Source organism: Meriones unguiculatus, chromosome 5 (assembly GCF_030254825.1).
Source record: "Meriones unguiculatus strain TT.TT164.6M chromosome 5, Bangor_MerUng_6.1, whole genome shotgun sequence".
Classification (NCBI taxonomy): Eukaryota; Metazoa; Chordata; class Mammalia; order Rodentia; family Muridae; genus Meriones; species Meriones unguiculatus.
This window is the reverse complement of record NC_083353.1, coordinates 109,810,022-109,829,070: the sequence shown is the minus strand read 5'-3', so window position 1 is coordinate 109,829,070 and position 19,049 is coordinate 109,810,022. Positions and strand designations below refer to the sequence as shown.

Sequence of the window (19,049 nt, the reverse complement as noted above, 5' to 3'; positions counted from 1 at the left end):
GGGTGGTTTACAAATGATATGAATCAATGCCTACGCCAAAACTAAGTTGTTTTTTCATTCCAATTCTATTCTAGTTGTGAGGGAAACCAAACTTCATCCAGTCACTGTAGGCTGGGGCTCGCTCTTGTGAAATGCACTGAGACGGTTTAGCCTACCAACTATGAATGCCTACATCAAAGTCTGGGGCTTCTCACCCATACCCATCTCCTCTTTATTCCCCCAAGCTTGCTCTTAAGTGGGTGCCTGCCCTGCATTTCTGACTCTGGCTTCTCCCCCTCGGCGAGGCTGGACTTCTCTGCACCCATCTAAGCTAGGGGCTCCGCTCTGCCCTCCGCCGCCGGAGAGCTTCTGTCTTCCGGCCTCAGCGGCACCGGCCACACCTTCGGTATCCATCTTCCCCACCCACCGGTGGGTCGCGCAGCCCGCCCTCCGCCAGGACCGCTCCCCGCCCGCCTGTCCATGCCCAGCATCCTTCCCCCAGCGCCCCTCCCCGCTGTCCGCACGGCCGCCGCGTCCGCACGCACCCACTCGTTGGCCCGATGGCCGAAAGTGTACAGAGCCACCTGGCTGGCCACGTCCTCGATGCGACTGATGTAGGGGTCGTGGCGCCGCAGGGCTGCCAGGCTGATACCATGCCCCTTCCCAGGCAGGCCACCAACCACCGAGGCCGCCATCTTCCCACCCGCCCTCTTGCCCGGCCTCCAGGAAGCCCCCTTAATCGACTGCCGAACGAGCGACCGCAGCGGGGCGACCTTCCGGCACTTGGGGACCCAGGCTAGGCTTGCCAATCGACGCCCGGGCCCTCTCGCGGAGGATCGTCGCCCTGGCAACAGGAAGCCCAGGCCTGCTCTCCGAAGCCCATTTTATCCGCTGGTTTTTTCAGGAGCTGCGTGCATTTCCTTCTTGGATATGGCCCTCGCCTCGACCTAGCTCTTCGAGGAGCAAACCCAATCAAAAATAACAACTCCAAGAAGAACTCTGAGGATTCTCAAAGGGTGCTCTCCAATAGCTGTGAGGGATTCCTGGAGAGTCTAAGAGGCCTTCGGGGTTAAGACTGTCCTCTGCAATGCTGAGACTTGCCTGATGTGTGCACACTGAGGACGGGTGCACCAGTACTAAACCAAGGCAGACCCCAAACTATATCACCAGTCACTGTAGTTTTGCTGCTGTGCATTCTCTGGAAAAGTTGACATGCAGCTGAAGCCAGGTGTCACTTGATAAAATTACTAATTTTGTTAAAATCCAAGCTCTGGATATACTTTAAAAAATATTCCCGGGGTGTGTGTGTGGGGGGGGGGGGGGCTAGAAAGTATTATGGATTAAACAGAGTTGTTGCACGCCGTATTTGCCTCTAGGAAAAAATGTTCTGTGCTTGAGTCGGGCTGAATTTGTGGTTTTATGGGGAGGAGGGTTGTTGTTTCTTGAGATAGATTTCTGTGGTGGGCTTCAACCTGTCATGGCTTTGTCTTGGGTCTCTAGTGCTTGGATTATCCGGCTCTGTCACCCATCCAACCCTGGGGGTTTAGTTTTTACCTCCACAGAGCAATAGTTTAACGTGAAAGAAGACGAACAAACTGGTTATTCAGATAGATACTGGAGAGGCTTTTTCACATCTGAGATTTTTCCTGTCGCTTTCAAGAAAACAGGGGATACTATTGTTGCCAAGGATAATTTTTGAGATTAGTTCTTAAAAATTGGCCATGAGCTTGACAACATCTCAATACTTAGGTCTTTTCAGATGAGATCTGTGGTGATAGCACTTTATATATATATATATATAGTCTAAATGGAAACTGTCAGCATTTGAAGGATATTACTCCCTTAGCTCAGCGACACGCTTTTCACATAAGATAGCGTCACAAACTCATGCATAGGTAAAAGATCCACTGAGGGTCAAGGTGGACCAATGGACTTCAGTGCCCCACAAAACAGGAAAAGTTGATAGGATTCCAGGGTGTCAATTTTTGATATATCATCAGAGAATATTCATAGTTACATTAAAAAGGCAGTAAAGATGTATCCCTTATACAATTACACTGTGTTTGTGAGGCTAAGGCTTGTTCCATGTATGTGAAAGGACGTACATATGGCAGTAGATTATAGGCAGGAACAAACACAGTCTCACTGTCTACCAAGCCGACATGAAAGAAACTTTCTAAAATGTATATTATTTTTCTCATTTTAATAAGAAAATATGTTCATGAATCCTATCTATATTTAATAGCTTTATGCTTATTTTTCTATTTTGGGCTTTATGTTTATTTTTTTTTATTGTGAAATGGGCTCATGTCGCTAACTCTAACTCGCTGTATAGCTAATGTTGACCTTGCGTTCTTGATCCTGCTGCCTCCATCTTGCAAGTGTCAGGTGTTCGACACTACCCCCAGCTTACTAGTTTTCATTTGCTCCTTTATGTGTGATTATGCATTTGTGTGTATGTATTCACATGTGTGAGCAGGTACATGTGACTCTTTGTGGGGGAGGCAAAAGTCGACATTGGGTACCTTCCTTGTGTACTCTCTACCTTGTCCTTTGAGATGGGAGATCTCTGCACTAGTGCCCTTATTTTTATTTTTAAAAATTTACAGCCGTGCTTTTTAATACCAGCACTTGGGTTGCAGAGACACATGAATCTCTGTGAGTTTCAGGCCATTTTGGTCTCTCATAGCGGGTTCCAGGCAAGCCAGGCTACATAGTGAGACCCTGTTTTTAAAAAAAACTAAAATACAACAACAACAAAAAATGTGGAGCTGGCTTAGCAGTTAAGAGCACTTTCTGCTCTTGCAGAGGACCTAGATTTTATTCCAATAATTTACATTTGGAGGTTTGTAATGGTCTGAAACTCCAATCCCAGGGCATCTCAAGCCCTCTTCTGGCCTCCAAACACCAGGCATGTGCTTGGAACATACATACACACATACATACATACAGGTGAAACAAAAACACACTCACACTAAAAACTCTTTAGGATAAAATTATGTATGTTTGTGTCTGATGTGTAGGTAGCGTATATATGCATAAATGTATGTGAGCACAGACTCTCGACTGTGCATGGCTTGTGTGTGTAGATTGAAGGACTGCCTCAGGGTCAGTCCTTGCCTTTTACGCTGTTTGAGGCAAGACCTCTTGTTCAGCACTGTATATACCAGGATGTACCAGGATAGCTCGCCCACAAGCCTCTGAGATTCCTCTGCTTCTGCCTTCCATCTCACTGCAAGTGTGTTGGGATTGCAGATCGGCACCGTCACATCCAGCTTTGTGTGGGTTCTGGGGATCTGAACTCAGGTACCCCACGTCGTCTCATGAGCACTTTATCCACTGGCCATCTCAGCAACTCGTTTTACTTCTATTACAAGCGAATAAATCCTCTGTAGCTGTCGGCTTCAATTCCAACACAATGGCATAAGTCACGTAAATGAAAGTCTCTTGAAAGAATTCTTTATAAGTTATGAAGCTTTTAGACCAACAGGTTGAGAATCAGTGATAGAAACGGTTTGCTTTGCGTTGAGAACCCTAAACCCACATTTATGAATTCTGACCTAACTGGCAGAAAGGTGAGCATATGTGGCCTCTCAAAGCAATAAAAAGACAATATGATTTTCATAGTTACACTTTTCTTTTTAATTGACATTTTTTGGTTAAACTCCATTTTAAATGGTTTTATAAAATATAAGCATAGGCCCCCAATGCAGAAGAGTAGAGCAGGGCCTTCCAGAAGTTTTAAAACTGGGCCTGAGGTTAATTAGCAGTCTAACCCGGGACATACATTCATATATTAGTGTAAAGGTTAGTGCGAACTGTCAACTTGACAGGCTCTAGAACACCTAGAGCTTCTGGGCCGCACCTGTGCAGTATGAGCTAGGCTAGTCTTCGGACATGCTCATGGGAAATTATCTTGATGAGGTTGGTTGGGGTGAGATGAGAAGCCCGAGTGGCAGGCAGGACCATTTTCTGTGCTGAGATCCTGGACTATATGAGATAGAGAAGGTAAGCCAGACCATTGCTCTCTTTGCTCTCTGCTTCCTGGTTTTGTATTCCATGTGACCTGATGGTCTGCTGCTGGGCTGAGCACCACACCAGAAGTGCCTTCCTCCAGCAGGACAGTTCAGGAACTGTCAGTTTCTGGGCAGGAACAGAGGAACCTCAAGATCAAAGGTTCTGTTTCTCTCAGGAACAGCTAAAGCATTCAGGGCCAGGCCCCTGTGATAGCCAAGGCTTCAGTCTCACCAAGGGAGTTGGAAATTAGTTTTCTCCTGGTTGCTACAGTTAGCTCTTTTAAATGAGATTGCAGGTATCAGACGGCAGTGGAAACTCAGGGGTTCCAAATGCATGGGATGCTGCTTCAGTGTTACAGCACTTTGGTTAAGCCCATGTATTAACGGCAGGGGTGCGGAACTTCCATGCCTGGTCATCTCGCAGCTGAAACACAGGCCTGGTGATTGTGTGCTTCTCTGCCCGTCAGACCAGGCTCATGGTGGACAGGCAGGCTCCAGGGGTGACCTAGGCAGTTATGGCCGGCAGCTAAGTCCTGGGAGTTCAATGACATATTTTCAGGGAGGAGGGGAGCCCTTCATTCCCCAGAATAAGTGACGAATATCAGATGGTTTAGGTAGAGGAATGGAATGAGAGAGCGTTTAGTTCATGAATCAGGGACATTATAAACCATGGTCAGTGGGAGGGGTTGTGAGGGCGAATGTGTTTGATTTGCTGGGGCTAGGGGCTCCAGGGATACCTCATCAATATGTTACAGAACAGTCCTATCGTAAGAGGAGGAAAGCAGTACTTAATTATCCTATGGTTGGGGAAAGAACTCCAAGTACGGTCAAAGGTCATTGGTTGCAAGCCAAGACAACAAGACATCTTATTAGAATAGGGTGGGTGTTTCCAGCAATCCTCAGTGCACACTGAATGGGTTTCTTATCAGGAAAGGGCCAAGTTTGTATTTTCCTTGAGAGCTATGTGACTCTCCTTAAAGGATTTGGGGTTCCCCAGATCAGGCGGAGAGGGAACCCAGCTGAGAAAGGGAGTCTGTCACCTTGTACCGAGCTCAGAGGCTATCCAGAAATGCCAAGCTTAACAGCAAGGGTCCACAGTGACCAAATGCTTCAGGCTTCTGCTGCCTTGATTATTCCACCACTTGTCCTTGAGCTGTGAGATGAAATAAACTTTTTTCCTTTTGAGTTTCTTTTGTTGCAGTAACAGGAAAGGAAGCCAAGGTGACTGATATCAGTTATTAACTAAAAATTTCATGAAATATCATATTAGGATAGGTTCTCTAGAGGGATAGAACTGATAGGATGTGTGTGTGTGTGTGTGTGTGTGTGAGAGAGAGAGAGAGAGAGAGAGAGAGAGATTCCTTAAGGCATCTTACATTAAAACAATAATATCAGTTGTCTCACACTTGGGATATTGAGAGTCTGGTAGTTGCTCAGTACATAAAGCTAAATGCCCCATGAGTCCCAATATGGAACTGAAAACTTGGGTACTCGGGCAACTGCTGCTGGTCCCTATTCAACAATAGAAGCCTAGAAACACGGGTTCTCATATCAGTATCAGCAGCAAATCAATCCTGTAGCAAGAGGGAAGGCCAGCAAGTAAAGGTGAATAATATTCCTTCTGCCACACCCTCTTATCTGGGCTGCATTTAGAAGACAATGTTCATACTTGGGGTAGATCTTTCCATATCAGCCAACCAATTAATCAATCAAGGCAACCAGGACAATTCTTGAGGTGAGGCTCCCTACTCAGGTGATTGTAATTTGTGGTAAGTTGTGGTCACAAATATTAACTGTTTAGGTAGATAGAGAGTTGGATAATGGGACACACACAGTTTTTGTTTAAAAATGCTGACCCTTTAAAGTTGATTTCATGATTCACTGAAGGAATGTGACTTGTAGTTTGAGAAACAGAACAAAACCATGTTGTCTAAATATCATTTAGTCTTTACGGCCTTCTACTCCTCTCAAGTGGCCATCAAAGTTGACTAGACAGTGTTAGCCCACTAACTTACTGCTGGCTCTACAAAGCTCTGTGCTCCTGGCCACATGCTTCTCAAAGTCACAAAATTCCTACCCTGAAGAGAAAAACAATGTCTACACCCTACTCATAAGGTCCTAACTATAAACCAAAGGTTGATTCCACCAGAGTTCACAATGGGGAACCAATGAGTTTATTGGGCTTACTTAAAGAGCAAGGATAACCTAAAGCAGGAATTAGCACTGCAAAGTTGCCACACAGCATTGGTGATAGCAGTGTGTCCTCATAGTCACCTAGATGAATCCCCCTTATTTTTCTTTTCCTAGCCTACATGTTATAAGTCCCGTCACAAGACCATATGGCATCACTGCAAAACTGCATATAAATGGCTGAATACTGGTAGGTGAAGGTCCAGTGACCTACCCTTCCTTCCTGGAGGGTATGTCAATAGTCCACAGGCCCAGCTCTGGTGAACTCTCACAGGTAGGCACAGCTAAACTCTTGGAAATAATGGCTGTTTTGCTTGGAGCCTAGTACTGTGCAACAAACTTGACTTTGTCCTATGGGTAAAGTAGAATTTTCTGGTTAGCCCTTCCTCAGCTTTTCTGTTTTTGTTCATTTGGCAAGAGCACACAGATTCTGTTGTGTGTTTGCCTCATTTATAGCAGGACATTGTTTACTTTTTCCTAGTCTTTTTTTTCCCATTGTCCCCACAGACCATTTTTCTCTTAATTTTCAGTTTTCCCCGGTTTAAAGTGAGATAAATTAACCATGCTTTCCAAAGAACAGGCTGCTTTGAGCTCAATAGAGAAGTCAGGCCATGCAGGCAGCATTATAGTACCAGAAATACTCATAAAAACATCCAGGTATTATTACCTGAGTAACCAATACAGCCACAGCCACTGGGCGCTTACAGAGAATACACTGCATGACATCTATTCATCCCTTCTCCATGACTTGTTCAACACCAGGCGCTTCTCAGGCTTGACCTCATAAGCACTAAAAAGAGCATCCCGCCACCTGCTTAGAGATTCACAGGCAAGTCTCAGTGAAGGATTTGTGTCTTGTCTTTGTTTGCTACTGGAATTAATGAAGGAAGCCCCCCACCTCTATTCCATCTCCCTGTGCCTGGCAGTTTTCACCCGATTACCTCTCACATTGCCATCTGTTTTCCTCGTCTCCTCCTTGAATGACCTTTTCCCCAGAATGCTCACTCACTGCCTACTTTCTCCGTGGAACTCTCTCTGCCTTTTAAAACCTCCACGTGCCCCCCTGTCACCTTTCTTGTGGGGCTTAACTTAGTAGACCCTGAATTAGAGCTATTAATGTATTTATATGATATATATATAATCATAATTCTAAAAGGGGTAACATGGATTGCCATGATAAAAGAGAATTGCTACAGAAAGCCTAAGAACAGTTTTCACATTTGCACAAACCTAGCTTAGAGTTTCTTTGCAAATAAGTAAGTAGAGCAAATAAAAACAGATTTTATACAAAAACATTTTTATTTCATACGTGTTTGTTTTTTATGCCCTTTGTTGTCTCTCTACCACTCGGTCTAACACCTTGTGCTTAGTGGAAGCTTAGAAAATGCTAACTCTATTGAACAAAACCTGAATTAGCCGACTTTCTACATTAAGTATCTGTTTTTAAAGAGGCCCGGATTTACAGAACATTGAAATCCAAGTTGAGATAAAGGAGCCCATGGTAGTGAATTCTGAGCTTTCCAAGTTAAACTATAAGGGATATAAGAAGAGATGGAAAGAGTTTTTGTTCATCTTGGTTATAATTTTTCAAATAATTTTTAAGCCCTAAATATCAGAAGCCATGTTTGGCAAAAGAAAAACACAAATGACATTGAAAAGTCTTCAGCACCATTGGCAGGTTGCTCATTTCCCTGGCCCACAGAGCATCTTTTTCTTTGTTTCTCCCAAATGCCCAAAGTCTGGTCTTCTAGGGCGGTGCCAGGAGCCTGTGTACTTCCTGTTTGAATAATCTGTGTTTTTAGAATTAGTTTATCACCGCTCATGTCTACACTGTAGTTTTGAGATCAGCGTAGGCCCACTTCAAACAAAGACCTTGGAATCCACATCCCTTCCACTTCCATCGGCTCCCCAGAGCTGCGGGAGTCCACTGTGTCTCCACAGTCCTCAGCCTGAGGCTGCAGGCTAACAGTGTGCCTTCAGGTTTCATTATTAGCCTGTAATTGTCATTATGTGATTAAGTATGTGCCAGGACTTTGTTCTACGAGGTTAGATACTACAATTCAAAATAAGTACGTGGAGTGATAAAAGATAGTGTTTGTGTCTGGGATATTTATACCAGTGTGATGATAGGACAAATTTGGCCACATAATTCAACAAGGTAATTGTAAATGTAAAATGCTAAAATTGCTTGAAAACACAACAATATAGAAAAAGATTCTTTGTATCATGTATGAATGTTTACACACAAATAAAACTGGACTTATTTTTCACAATAATTTAAAAATACAAATGCGTAATCTGCTCTCTTGCTTTCTTCTTTGTGCCGTAATTGACCTCTAAGTTAGACTGTAGCAGAAAAAGAGTCGCTTTGAGACTGTTCTGAGGACTGGATATTAGAAAGTAACTGTAACCTGCCTGCTGGGAATTTTATTTCAAACAATAGTAGAAAGTAAATTATTAACTCTCTCCCCTAGGAGAGAAACAGTTGGAAGAAATGTGTATTGGTTGTTTTCAATGCATGGCTCACTTATTTCTTAGGCAGCTGAAGACAGCAGAAAGCAATCTACTCCCAAAAGGAAAAAAAAATGATTTAATCTTTTCCTTCTTTATAAGAAAATTGAGATTATAGTATATCATTTCTTACCTTCTCTTTTCTCTGTCTATGTACCCCCTTGCTGTATCTCAAATTCATTCCTGCTGCTTTTCTTTTAACTGCTAATATGATGTACATATGTTCCTAGCTATATAAATACAACCTGTGTAGTCTGTATGACATCACGTGTATAATTGTTTTCAGTACTGACCATTTGTATTGGATAACCATTTGATGTGCTCTTTCCTGGAACACTATTTCTCCTGCTGTTTTTTTTTTTTTCCATTCCTCACAGCACATTTATTTCAGTAACTCCATTATGTCGGAATATCCATTATGCTCTTAGCATGAGCAAAGTGTTACACAATTTTCATACATATAATCACATCCAAAACAAGTTCTAAACTTGAAATTCTAAACATTCTCATCATATGTAGAAATATTTTGAGTATTAATATTTGCTAACTGATTAAATTTGGAAGATGATATAAATGAGAAAGCCTATTCTAAATTGTGTAGTGAGCTTTGTTAATTACATTTCTACAATGCTAAATAAAGAGACAATCCTGTCCTTTAGGCATGTCAAACTGTACACAAAACGTTACGAAGAAACAAGTCTGTTAACAAAAGTGTGTCTTGCAATAAAGAACATTAGATTTTTTTAAATCTGTTATGATACAAAAATGGAAAGGGTAAATAGCATCTTTGTTGACAAAGTAGGTCACATGGATGTACCACATCATTGTCTGAGAAATGCAACTGGAGTAAAGAAAACTTCCTTACCACAAATAATTTCCAGGACTGTGTACATATTTCTTTTAAAAATACTTGTTTAAACAAATCTCCCTCCAACTTTTTAGTATATAAAAAAAAACATTCCATGTGATTAAAAAAAAACATTTACACATCTAGATAGAATAGTACTCTGCCCTATTTGGGTAAACAGTCTCAAACTATGAAGTACATGATATTTAATGCCCTACGTTGAGTAAGTTTAGTTAGCAGTTGCTGGTATAAGACAAAACACCAAATACCTAGTAACAAAATATAGTATCTTATTTTCTATGCAAGTGAGGGGAAACCAGAGCCTTGATTGTGTAGCACTGCAGAACATCACTTTCAGCACATCTGTCCACGAGGACCCTTGTGCAGCCTTTGCCAAGTGGCTCTCAGGTGTGAGATCTTTAGCTGAGTCAGCTCAGTCAACAGCTTAGTGACCCTTGAGAACACCCTTCCATCCTATATAAAATACAGGCTACTTACTGTCTTATTCTCATGTCACTGTGGTTCACATCCCCCCATTTTTTCCTACTTTGGTATCTATAAATGGATACTTTCATGTGGCTTACAAAAAAAAAAAAAGACAAAAATTTTTAATTTACATCCAGTTAAACTTGCTATTTAAAGGGACTCCTTATTCTATGACGCTGCTTCTGCCATTAGCAAAGAAAAAGAAGTTTCTGTGATAGAGGCTGGTTTTTTAAGTAGTGAGGTGACTTCCACCATGCCAGCTCCAGTCCGTGGAAGATTCGCATGTACAGTGTGTCGTTGCAAGTGCTTAATCCAGTCTTCCTGAACAGACAGTGGACCCGGAAAGGCTAGGCCACAAAACCTGCATCGAAGGATGTATACCTCGTCAGCACCATGAGGTAATGTTAGCATTTTCTTCTTGCTTCCAGATCTTGACCTTGATTTCTCTTGCTTGCAATCTAAGGCTAAATTTTGGCTTATTAACATCTTGATGCAAGAATAATCTCATCCAAAATTAAGCCAAGCAGTTTGGTGCCACGTGCATCAAACCGGGGCGACTTTGGGAGAGCGCATGTGTCACGTGCTGCACTGTGTGCTCCTAGGCGCCTTTCTCCTGCTCTTAACATTCCTTAATTGCCTGTAGTAGTTCTTCGTTTAGGGTTGAGTGCCCATGAGCTTTCCCCTTTCCACGTCAGCATGTCCACTGATGTCATCCCTGTTCAGGTCTTGTTTAGGCAGCCATGTTTGTGAGGCTTCATGGGTTTAGCGCCTCTGACATTTTTAGGAGACACCATCTCACAGCAAACTTACTGTTCCTCTGACTCTCTCAATATTTCTGCCCCCTCTTCGGCAATGATCCCTGAGCCTTATGTGCAGGAGTTGTTTGGAAGGTAAATCCATGAGACTGGGCTCCACAACTCTTCATTCTGATTGGTTGTAGTTTTCTGAAATGGCTTCTATATGCTCTTAGGAGAAGTTTCCCTGATGAGGAGGGAGGACTACACTTTTCTGTGGGCACAGGACACATATTTAGAATGTAGTTAAGGATGTGCTGGTTAAGTAAAGTGCCAGTTATGGGTTCATGACATCACTAGCTCCAGGACGTTGGCTGGATTCCGGTACTCAGCATGATTTCTCTCTTGTTGGGTGGTTCTTGAGTCCAGTTAGAGAGCTGTTGGTTACTGCCCACGGAATGTATGGCACTATCATGCCATTAGTGTTACCACGCCACGCTGCTCATTGTTGTGGTTGCATGCAGGAGTCCTGTCCCGGGCAGAGGGGAGGGGGAGGGTTGTTACTAGACCATTCTTTACATTGATTTATTCTCATTGACTGTCTGGTTTGAGCAAATACCATTCTGGGCACGTCAGCTAGCTTCTGTGTGGAGTAAAGGAGTCAGATGTTTGCTTCCAGCTTCCAATTCAGTGGTTCCTATTGCATGCCATCTGAGCATATCAACTTTTTACAGACATGTAGCTTAGTCTAGAAACAAAGCTGAACGATCTTTTCACAGAGTGAAATTAGGTTAGGGCGGCAGCCCATTAAAGATGTCTTACTGTCATGCAGAACTGAGGCTGTGAGCTTTGGACAAGAAAAGACTTTCTTTCTTTCTTTCTTTCTTTCTTTCTTTCTTTCTTTCTTTCTTTCTTTCTTTCTTTCTTTCTTTCTTTTTGTGTTTCCTTATTCTCAAGGAAAAGAGTTACTGTGGAAAGAAAAAAAATGTTTACTTTTGCCACTTACTGAGTGGCTGACTACCAGGGAGAACCACCTTCCTTCCAGATTGTCTAACCAGGTGAGCACATATGCCAGTTGGCTTTCAGTCCATGAGCACAATAGGAAAGAGTATCGGGGACTGTGGGAGAGTTTTCTAACTACCACGTGTAGTAACAGCCTACCGTGCTAGCTTTCACTTAGGCTTGATTTTTTTTTTCTTTTTCTAAAAGGATGTATAAAACCTGAAGGAAATTGAACTTGTAGTATCTTATGCACAGAGCTGAACTTTAAAAGACATTTTTATTTAAATGTTCTTTGTATATATTTTATATTTTCCTGTCCTCCAACTCCTCCTAGATCTTTCCCATCTCCCTTCCCACTCAAGCTTATGTTGTATTTCTTAAAAAAAACCAAACCTAAAACCCAAAAAAAAGTCAGGCAAAAAACATAAAGATTAATAAGACAACATACTAAATCAAAACAACACACACACATAAAATAAAACAAAACAATAATAATAATAAGAAAAAACCCCAGAAAGAACATTGAGTTTGTTTTGTATTAGCCAACTACTCCTGGGCACAGGTACCCTAGAGTGTAACTGATACACAGTAACGCTCCATAGTAGAAGACTAATTTTTCTAGCATATATCAATTGCAAATAGCTTATTAGTTAGGACCTTTGTGTTTACTTTCTCTTCTCGGTGCTGACATTTTGTCTGTTTTGACCTTGCACAGACCTTGTTCATTCTGTCACTGTCTGTGTGAGTTCATATGTGTGTCAGCACTGTGGAGTCTGGAAGACACTGTTACCCTGGAGTCCTCTACTGTCTCTAGCTCTTATGATCTTTCTGTCTCCTCTTTCACATATAAACCCTGAACCCACAACAGAGACCCGCCTGAAAGATACACCATTACAATAGTGGCACAGATGTGATGGACGCTAACCAGCCACTTTTGATTGGATTTAAGGTGTGCTTTGTAAGATAGAACACATACCTTGCACTACTAAAGGAGTTGAAATCCTGGAACTAGATGGGTCATGGGCCTAGGCAAAAACCTCCTCCTACTATTCTACGAAAGAAGCATAACAATAAAACGACTCCTGATGATACCTTCCTATACCCACAGATCAGATCATTGCTCAGCCCTCAACAAGAGCAGCTTCTTCTTGCATTAGGTGGTAATTAACAAAGAGATTCACAAGTAGACTGTGTGCAGAGAGAGACTTTGGGGTACCCACCCTTAAATGGATCATCTTTACCACCCTCTTCCCTCAGGGCTCAGGCTTCTCTCCAGAAGAGGAGGTAGAAAGATTATACGGAACTGACTTAAAGTCCAAAGTGAGAGGCTTTCGAAAACGACGTGATTCAGTCAAAAGTTAGAGCCTGAAAACATTGAGAACTGGGGGACCAAAGGGAAAAGGGACAGGTAAAGAAGCTGTTTGCCAAAATCAGGGTGGAGACTATTTACCTGATTAGTCTTCTCAGCTCATTATCAATGGTCCGTGTTGGGATCATCTCTGAGAGCCCACTGGGCCAAATCTGGTTTTTATCTGTCTTGTAAAGCAAATTTTACTAGGACACAGCCACAGCACATGGCACTCACAACAATGGCACTGAGCAGCAGCAACAGAAATCATATGATGTGCTGAGCCTAAAGTGTTTGCTATCTGGGCCTTTACAGATGAAGTTTTTGGTCTATATCATTTAAACAAATTAAGGAAGACATTATGCAGATAGTATCGTACCTTCCCAGTGGACATACAATTTGTGTGTATTGTGAACACACACTAGATTAGGAAGGGTGACAAAACATATCCCCAGTTTCTATTCTCAAGGAAGCAAAAATCTAAACGATATGACAAAGACTAGCACACATGTAAAACAACAAGAACCACCCCCACACATACACAATATAATTATGAATTTAGCTTGGTATATGGGCAAGTACTAGAATTTGGAGGAGGAAAGTGGGGACAGAGATACCCTTGGTGGAAAGAGAAGGTTGTATTTGGCATGATGAATTTCCAGGACAAGAAGAGTCTAGAGAGACGCTGGAGAAACCCTGGAGAGACGCTGGAATCTACCTGTCCTGTATTTCTACTCCAGTACCATTTAAGTCACTGTTATTTTTGGTCTTGTGATTAGGAGATACCTTACTGACCAGAAATATTTCTGAGTAACTTCATTTGATTGACTTTTCTGGGATTTGGAATTCCTTCAATCTACCAAAAATACAGAAAATTTACCCATAGAGTTTAATGTTCTTCCATGGAGACAATCTCCATAAATGATCTTCAAACCCATTTCTAAATCTTGGCTCTGTCTCCTAGTTGTGTGGCCCTAGGAGGTCTCTGGAAACACTGGCCCTCAGTTTCTTCAGTATAAGACAGAGCTATTAACAGAGCCAACCTCATGGAGACTGCATTGGACATGGATTCACTTGCTAGTTTGCAGATCACTTTCCTTTGGCGGGACTGCCTTGACAGGCCACCAGGGAAGAGAATGTGTCAGTCCTGAAGCAATTTGATGAGCTGGGGTAGACGGGAAAGGGAGCTTCCCTTTTCTGAGGAAAAGAGGAGGAGAGTGAAGAGAAGGATGGAAAAGAAGGTGAGACTGGGAAGGGAGGAGAGAAGGGGCTACAAGGATGTAAAATGAATAAAATAAATAAATGACTAAACAAAGCCAAAAAAAGAGAGCCAACCTCGTGAGCTGTCATGAGAACTGAGAGGCACAATGCCTGTGAAGTGTTTAGAATATTAAGCGCCCGTTAGGAAGATGGGTCTCCACACGCATTTAGCTGTTTAACCGTTTCCTGCTTCATGGCAACATTTAGATCATGGACAAGAGGGCAGCGTGGTTTCCAGAACAAAAGTTTAGCAGCTTGTTGTATAGTATTTGAAATGTAAAAAGGCAGTTTGCAGAGGCGCTGTTCCTCGTTTTTTGTTTACTATTGGCTGTGATTTTATATAACCACATCACCAGGCTCTGCTGTATCTCTGCGATGTTCTTAGGTAAGCCGGGTCAGGGAGCACGATGCAAAAAGTTCAAATAATGATCTGCCTGGATAAGTTGCTGCAAGATTCTGGCATTTTCAGGGATGGTAGCAGATGACTTTGGAGGTATGGCTGGTGACGAGGAGTCAGCCTCCGGAGTTTTTGTCTCTGCTGGTATGAGAAGAACGCAGAGACTGCATCAGTTCTTATCTGTGATAAGATAACAACATTTATTTTTGTGGCTATTGTGAGAATTTCTGAAAGAGAGTTTAAGTGTTTTGATATAATCATAAAACACAAGGCTTTCAAAGCAGGTTCTGCATGGATGAGGACTGATGTAGTATTGGTCTTTTTGTGTGTGTGTTGGTTTAAGGATGAAAGGGCAGAGAGTTTTTCACATTTCCAGGTGCTAATAAGCAGGTCTTCTCTAGCGTGTTGACCCTGGCTGTGTAATGGAGACCCCCAAGTACGGTGACTAGAACTCCACTCCATATCCCAGGATCCTGGCGGGGCTGTCGCTAGAATCTCTAGCATCAAGGTACCTATCAAATAATTAAAAAAATTGCTCTTTTGGTTTATTTGTTTTTATTAAGAATGGTATGGACTTATAAAAGAAGACAAGGAGCTGTCAGAAAGGTGAATATCCTTTTTTCTTTTTTTTTTTTTAATACAAGTGAGCCATGTTTAATATAAATGGGGAGATTAGCCCATCCTGGCAATTCCCCTGTGAAAGAGGAAGTACTACTGTGTTTCTTGTATGCCAGATAACCTTGAGGTTTAATTGCCTACTTGCCCCATGTATGCTTGTTATGGCTTTGTGTTGGGAAGGATGCTTGGCTTGGAATCGGGAGTACTTCTGTGAGTGACACAGGTACACCCCTGCCCTCTTGTGGCTTAGCACCTCTTTAGATGTGAACAGGTGATGAGGATAATGCGAGGAGATGGCTTTTTCAAAAGTCTGGGGTACTCTAGTAGAGGAACAGAAGTTCAACGATAGGCTTTAGATGCTTTAAATGAATTACCGTAATGTGACAAAATGAAGACGCTGCATCCTGTCTTTGTACCCAGACCAGAGCAGAGTGGCCCTGATAGCCACAGGCTGGTCCTGCTTATTCTTCTACATCAGACTCTTCTCGTCTGGTTTGGGATGGAGGCCTCTTAAAGGATCTATAGACTTGACTGAGTAAGGTCATAGGTGTCATCTTAAAGCCACCTTGGCCCCCACTGGCACGGGGGCGTACAAGACTAGGAAAGAGCACCTTAAAAGCATCCAGAATTAGGGCGATCCACTCAGAGACTGCAGGTCTGGACCAAGTGTCCAGCCTGCTTGAACGGCCTACGGTGTCACTTGCCTAGCTTTCTCTTGCTCCTTTCTTAAGATAGCAGACCGGAATGACTGCTTCTTCACACTCCAAAGGAGCGGCAGAAACATAGGTCAGCCTAGAAAGGGCCAGCTGCGTCTGGTACCCTCTGTCCCATCCAGTGGAACCAACAAGGCATATGTCTATGGAGCCATACTTAGTTCTTGGCTAGCGAAGGAGTGATGTGACGTTTGTTTCTGTTAGTGTACATCACAAATGAAACAGCGTTAGGTTCTTACAGCTCCAAGTCTTCTTTTTTTGAGGCCGAAAAGTCCAGGCAAACTCTTGACAAGCCGCGTATGGGGCTCCGGGAGTCCCCTGTTTTCTTGGACCCGTGGCTGGGGCAGAGGAGGAATAGGAAGAATTTTCAGACGCTCAGGCTAGAACTACGGCTAAGCTAAGAGGTTTCAGCCACTCTTTGTAGGGAGGAAACCAGCACTTTGAAGCAGCTTGCAGGTGCTCCCGTTAGGGTGGAGTAGAGAGACTCGGAGCCAAACCTCCCGTCTCTGCCCACACGCCGGAGCTGCTCGAAGGCCTTTGCAAAGAAGTGCCAAGGACCACAGCTGGCAGAGCGAAATCAGTCAGACTCGGAGGTCGGCAAAATTCTGTGGGATTCTAACTGCGCACAGCCTGGAAGCAGAGCCCCCCGCCGGACAGCATGTATGGTAGCCTCTGGGTCAAGAGCTGCGTTGAGCTCTGGGGCTGTGGACGGAAATGGAGCAACTCCTGTGTGTGCATCAACTGCCGCTTCCTTCTCCACGGGATGAGGTTATTTATAATGCCTACAAGGTTATGGTGGAAGGTTGACTAGAAGATTACAAGTAAAGCACAACGGACCCGCTTTGCAAACAAGTGACTGGCTCTTGTTACGGGGCAACGGCATACAGGGTTGGACTCCACATATCATATCTTCTCCGAAAGGCTCTTTCCTTAATCCTTAAAAAAAAAAAAAAATTATTTATACAATATTGTCTGCATATACACCTGCATGCCAGAAGAGGGCACCAGATCTCATTATAGATAGTTATGAGTGATCATGTGGTTGCTGGGAATTTTGAACTCAGGACCTTTGGAAGACCAGCCAGTGCTCTCAGCCTCTGAGCCATCTCTCCAGCCCCCTGAAAGGCTCTTTCCACCAATATCATCCAAGGAGGCCGTTGGTGCAGTGGAAGACAGTGTACTTCCTTCAAAAGGATTTCCTTTGCCTTTTAAAAGTTGGGAAATGAGTGACTTCGTTTTCTTTGTAAGATTTCTTTTTATCGATGTTTATGTGCATATATGTCTTTGTGTCTGCTACGGGTGTGTTGGTTTTCTAGGGGGCCAGAAGGAAGAGGTTGGATCTCCTGGAACTGGAGTAGCACTTATAAACCTTCAGGTGTAGGTACAAGGAACAGAATTAGGATTCTCTTCAAGACCAAGTGCTCCTCACCCCTAAGCTAGCTCTCATGACTCTCATAACTCTCAGGTCTCGTCCATGCTGGCACCATTATTATGGATTCAGGTGTCCCAATTGTTCTGCTGTGCGTTGAAAACAGTTTCCTTACGGTCGTCCGCTTCCTCTGGCTCGTAAAATCTTTCTCCACCTCTCCTACAATGGATCCCCGGGCCTTTGAAGGGAGAGTGTGATGTAGACAGCTCCTTTAAGGCTGAGCATTCCATACCTTTTTATTCTCTACATCTTGACCAGTTACGGGCCTTTGTATTAATTGCCAATACTACAAGAGGCTTCTGTGGTGAGGGTTGATAGATTCGCTTAGAAATGGGTATAACAATAAGCCATTAAAAGCTGGTTTCATATTATGCCCTTAGGGCCCGCGACCTGTTCTTAACTATAGATTCTTCTTGGTCCTGACATTGGTGGGTCAGGCCTTAAATTCAATTAGAGGGTGGTTGTTTACTCCCATGACACTTATGGAAATATTACACCACTGGGGATGTCTTGTCAGGCCAATCATTATTGTAGTCCTCAGGCTTCACAGCTGGGTGAGCCTGAGGATAACTTTTCTCCTCCATTATTGTGCACAGCACCTCCCAGCGCCTTGAAAGCGAGCTAGCAGGGATGAGGTTTCCAGGAGAGTGGGTACCAGCTCGATTCGCTTACACCCTATTACTCAAGGATGTGCTATACTCAGCAATAGGCTAGGTTAGAGGTTAGCCCAGAACAATGGCCATAGCCTGTGAGGTTTGTGAGTCTGTGAGATCTGATTGGCCAACAACCTCAAAAGACCCTTTGATTTGTTAACCTCTGGTGTCTTGGAGGGCATTGTTGCTTCATTATAGGGTAACTCAACTCAAACTCATTTTATATGTGTGCACGCATAGATTTTAGGAAGCTTCTAGAGCAGGAAGTTTCCATGTTCCATGTTTTGAAGTTTTCAGAAAGTCTTTATTTCCAGGAATCCCTCCCACATTCTCTCCTCTATTCTGTCTTCCCGTTCCAGTTCTGTTTATTTGCCGTTACTCATTTATATCACTGTGTTCTAGCTCCCCTCCTTGGAAACATCCCCTCATTGTTGTTCCTCACTAATTTCCTGACCGCTATAGATATTTCGAATAAAACACCACGACGAAAGGTGACTTATGGAACAAAGAGTTTGTTTTGGCTTACAATTCCAGAGGCTGAGAGTCCATCATGACCGAAATCCATGGTGGCGGCCAGCAGGTATGGTGGCAGGGGCAAGACTATAAACCCTCAGAGCCCAACCCCAGTGACTACTTCCTCTAGCAAGGTTACGCCTTCCATATCAGCCCACACAGTGCCACACACTGAGACCAAGTTCACATGCCTGAGTCTGTGTGTCACATTTTTCATTCAAATCACCACACATACACGCCTGACATCCTCATAAGAGAGAAAACATGCTATGTTTTAAAGCACCACATTCAAACTGTCCATTTGTCCATTGATGGACATCTAGGTAGGTTTCCATTAACTGGCTATTGTGAGC

The 19,049-nt window shown here is 43.2% G+C and overlaps 2 protein-coding genes across 6 annotated transcripts in view; both read right to left on the bottom strand.

The window, feature by feature from the left end:
• The window catches only part of Dcp1b (decapping mRNA 1B), a 38,656-nt gene extending 37,725 nt beyond the window's left edge, over nucleotides 1–931 (bottom strand). For 2 of the 5 annotated variants that reach the window (XM_060384025.1, XM_021650569.2), the window contains exon 1: nucleotides 525–931. In XM_060384025.1, coding sequence (XP_060240008.1) covers nucleotides 525–674 — 150 coding nt within the window. In that variant the 5' untranslated portion in view covers nucleotides 675–931. The remainder of the gene's footprint in view (nucleotides 1–524) is intronic. The other 3 variants (XM_060384024.1, XM_021650570.2, XM_021650568.2) reach the window with 3 other exon arrangements.
• A 9,266-nt stretch (nucleotides 932–10,197) lies between these two features.
• LOC110556681 (zinc finger protein 644-like) lies at nucleotides 10,198–10,515 on the bottom strand. The gene has a single exon (XM_060383359.1). The coding sequence runs from the start codon at nucleotides 10,513–10,515 to the stop codon at nucleotides 10,198–10,200; it is 318 nt and encodes a 105-aa protein (XP_060239342.1).
• Nucleotides 10,516–19,049: the final 8,534 nt, after the last annotated feature.

What these genes read in the sequence shown, in the direction of transcription:
- LOC110556681 (XM_060383359.1), bottom strand. Translation starts at nt 10,515, where the DNA reads ATGTTAATAAGCCAAAATTTAGCCTTAGATTGCAAGCAAGAGAAATCA.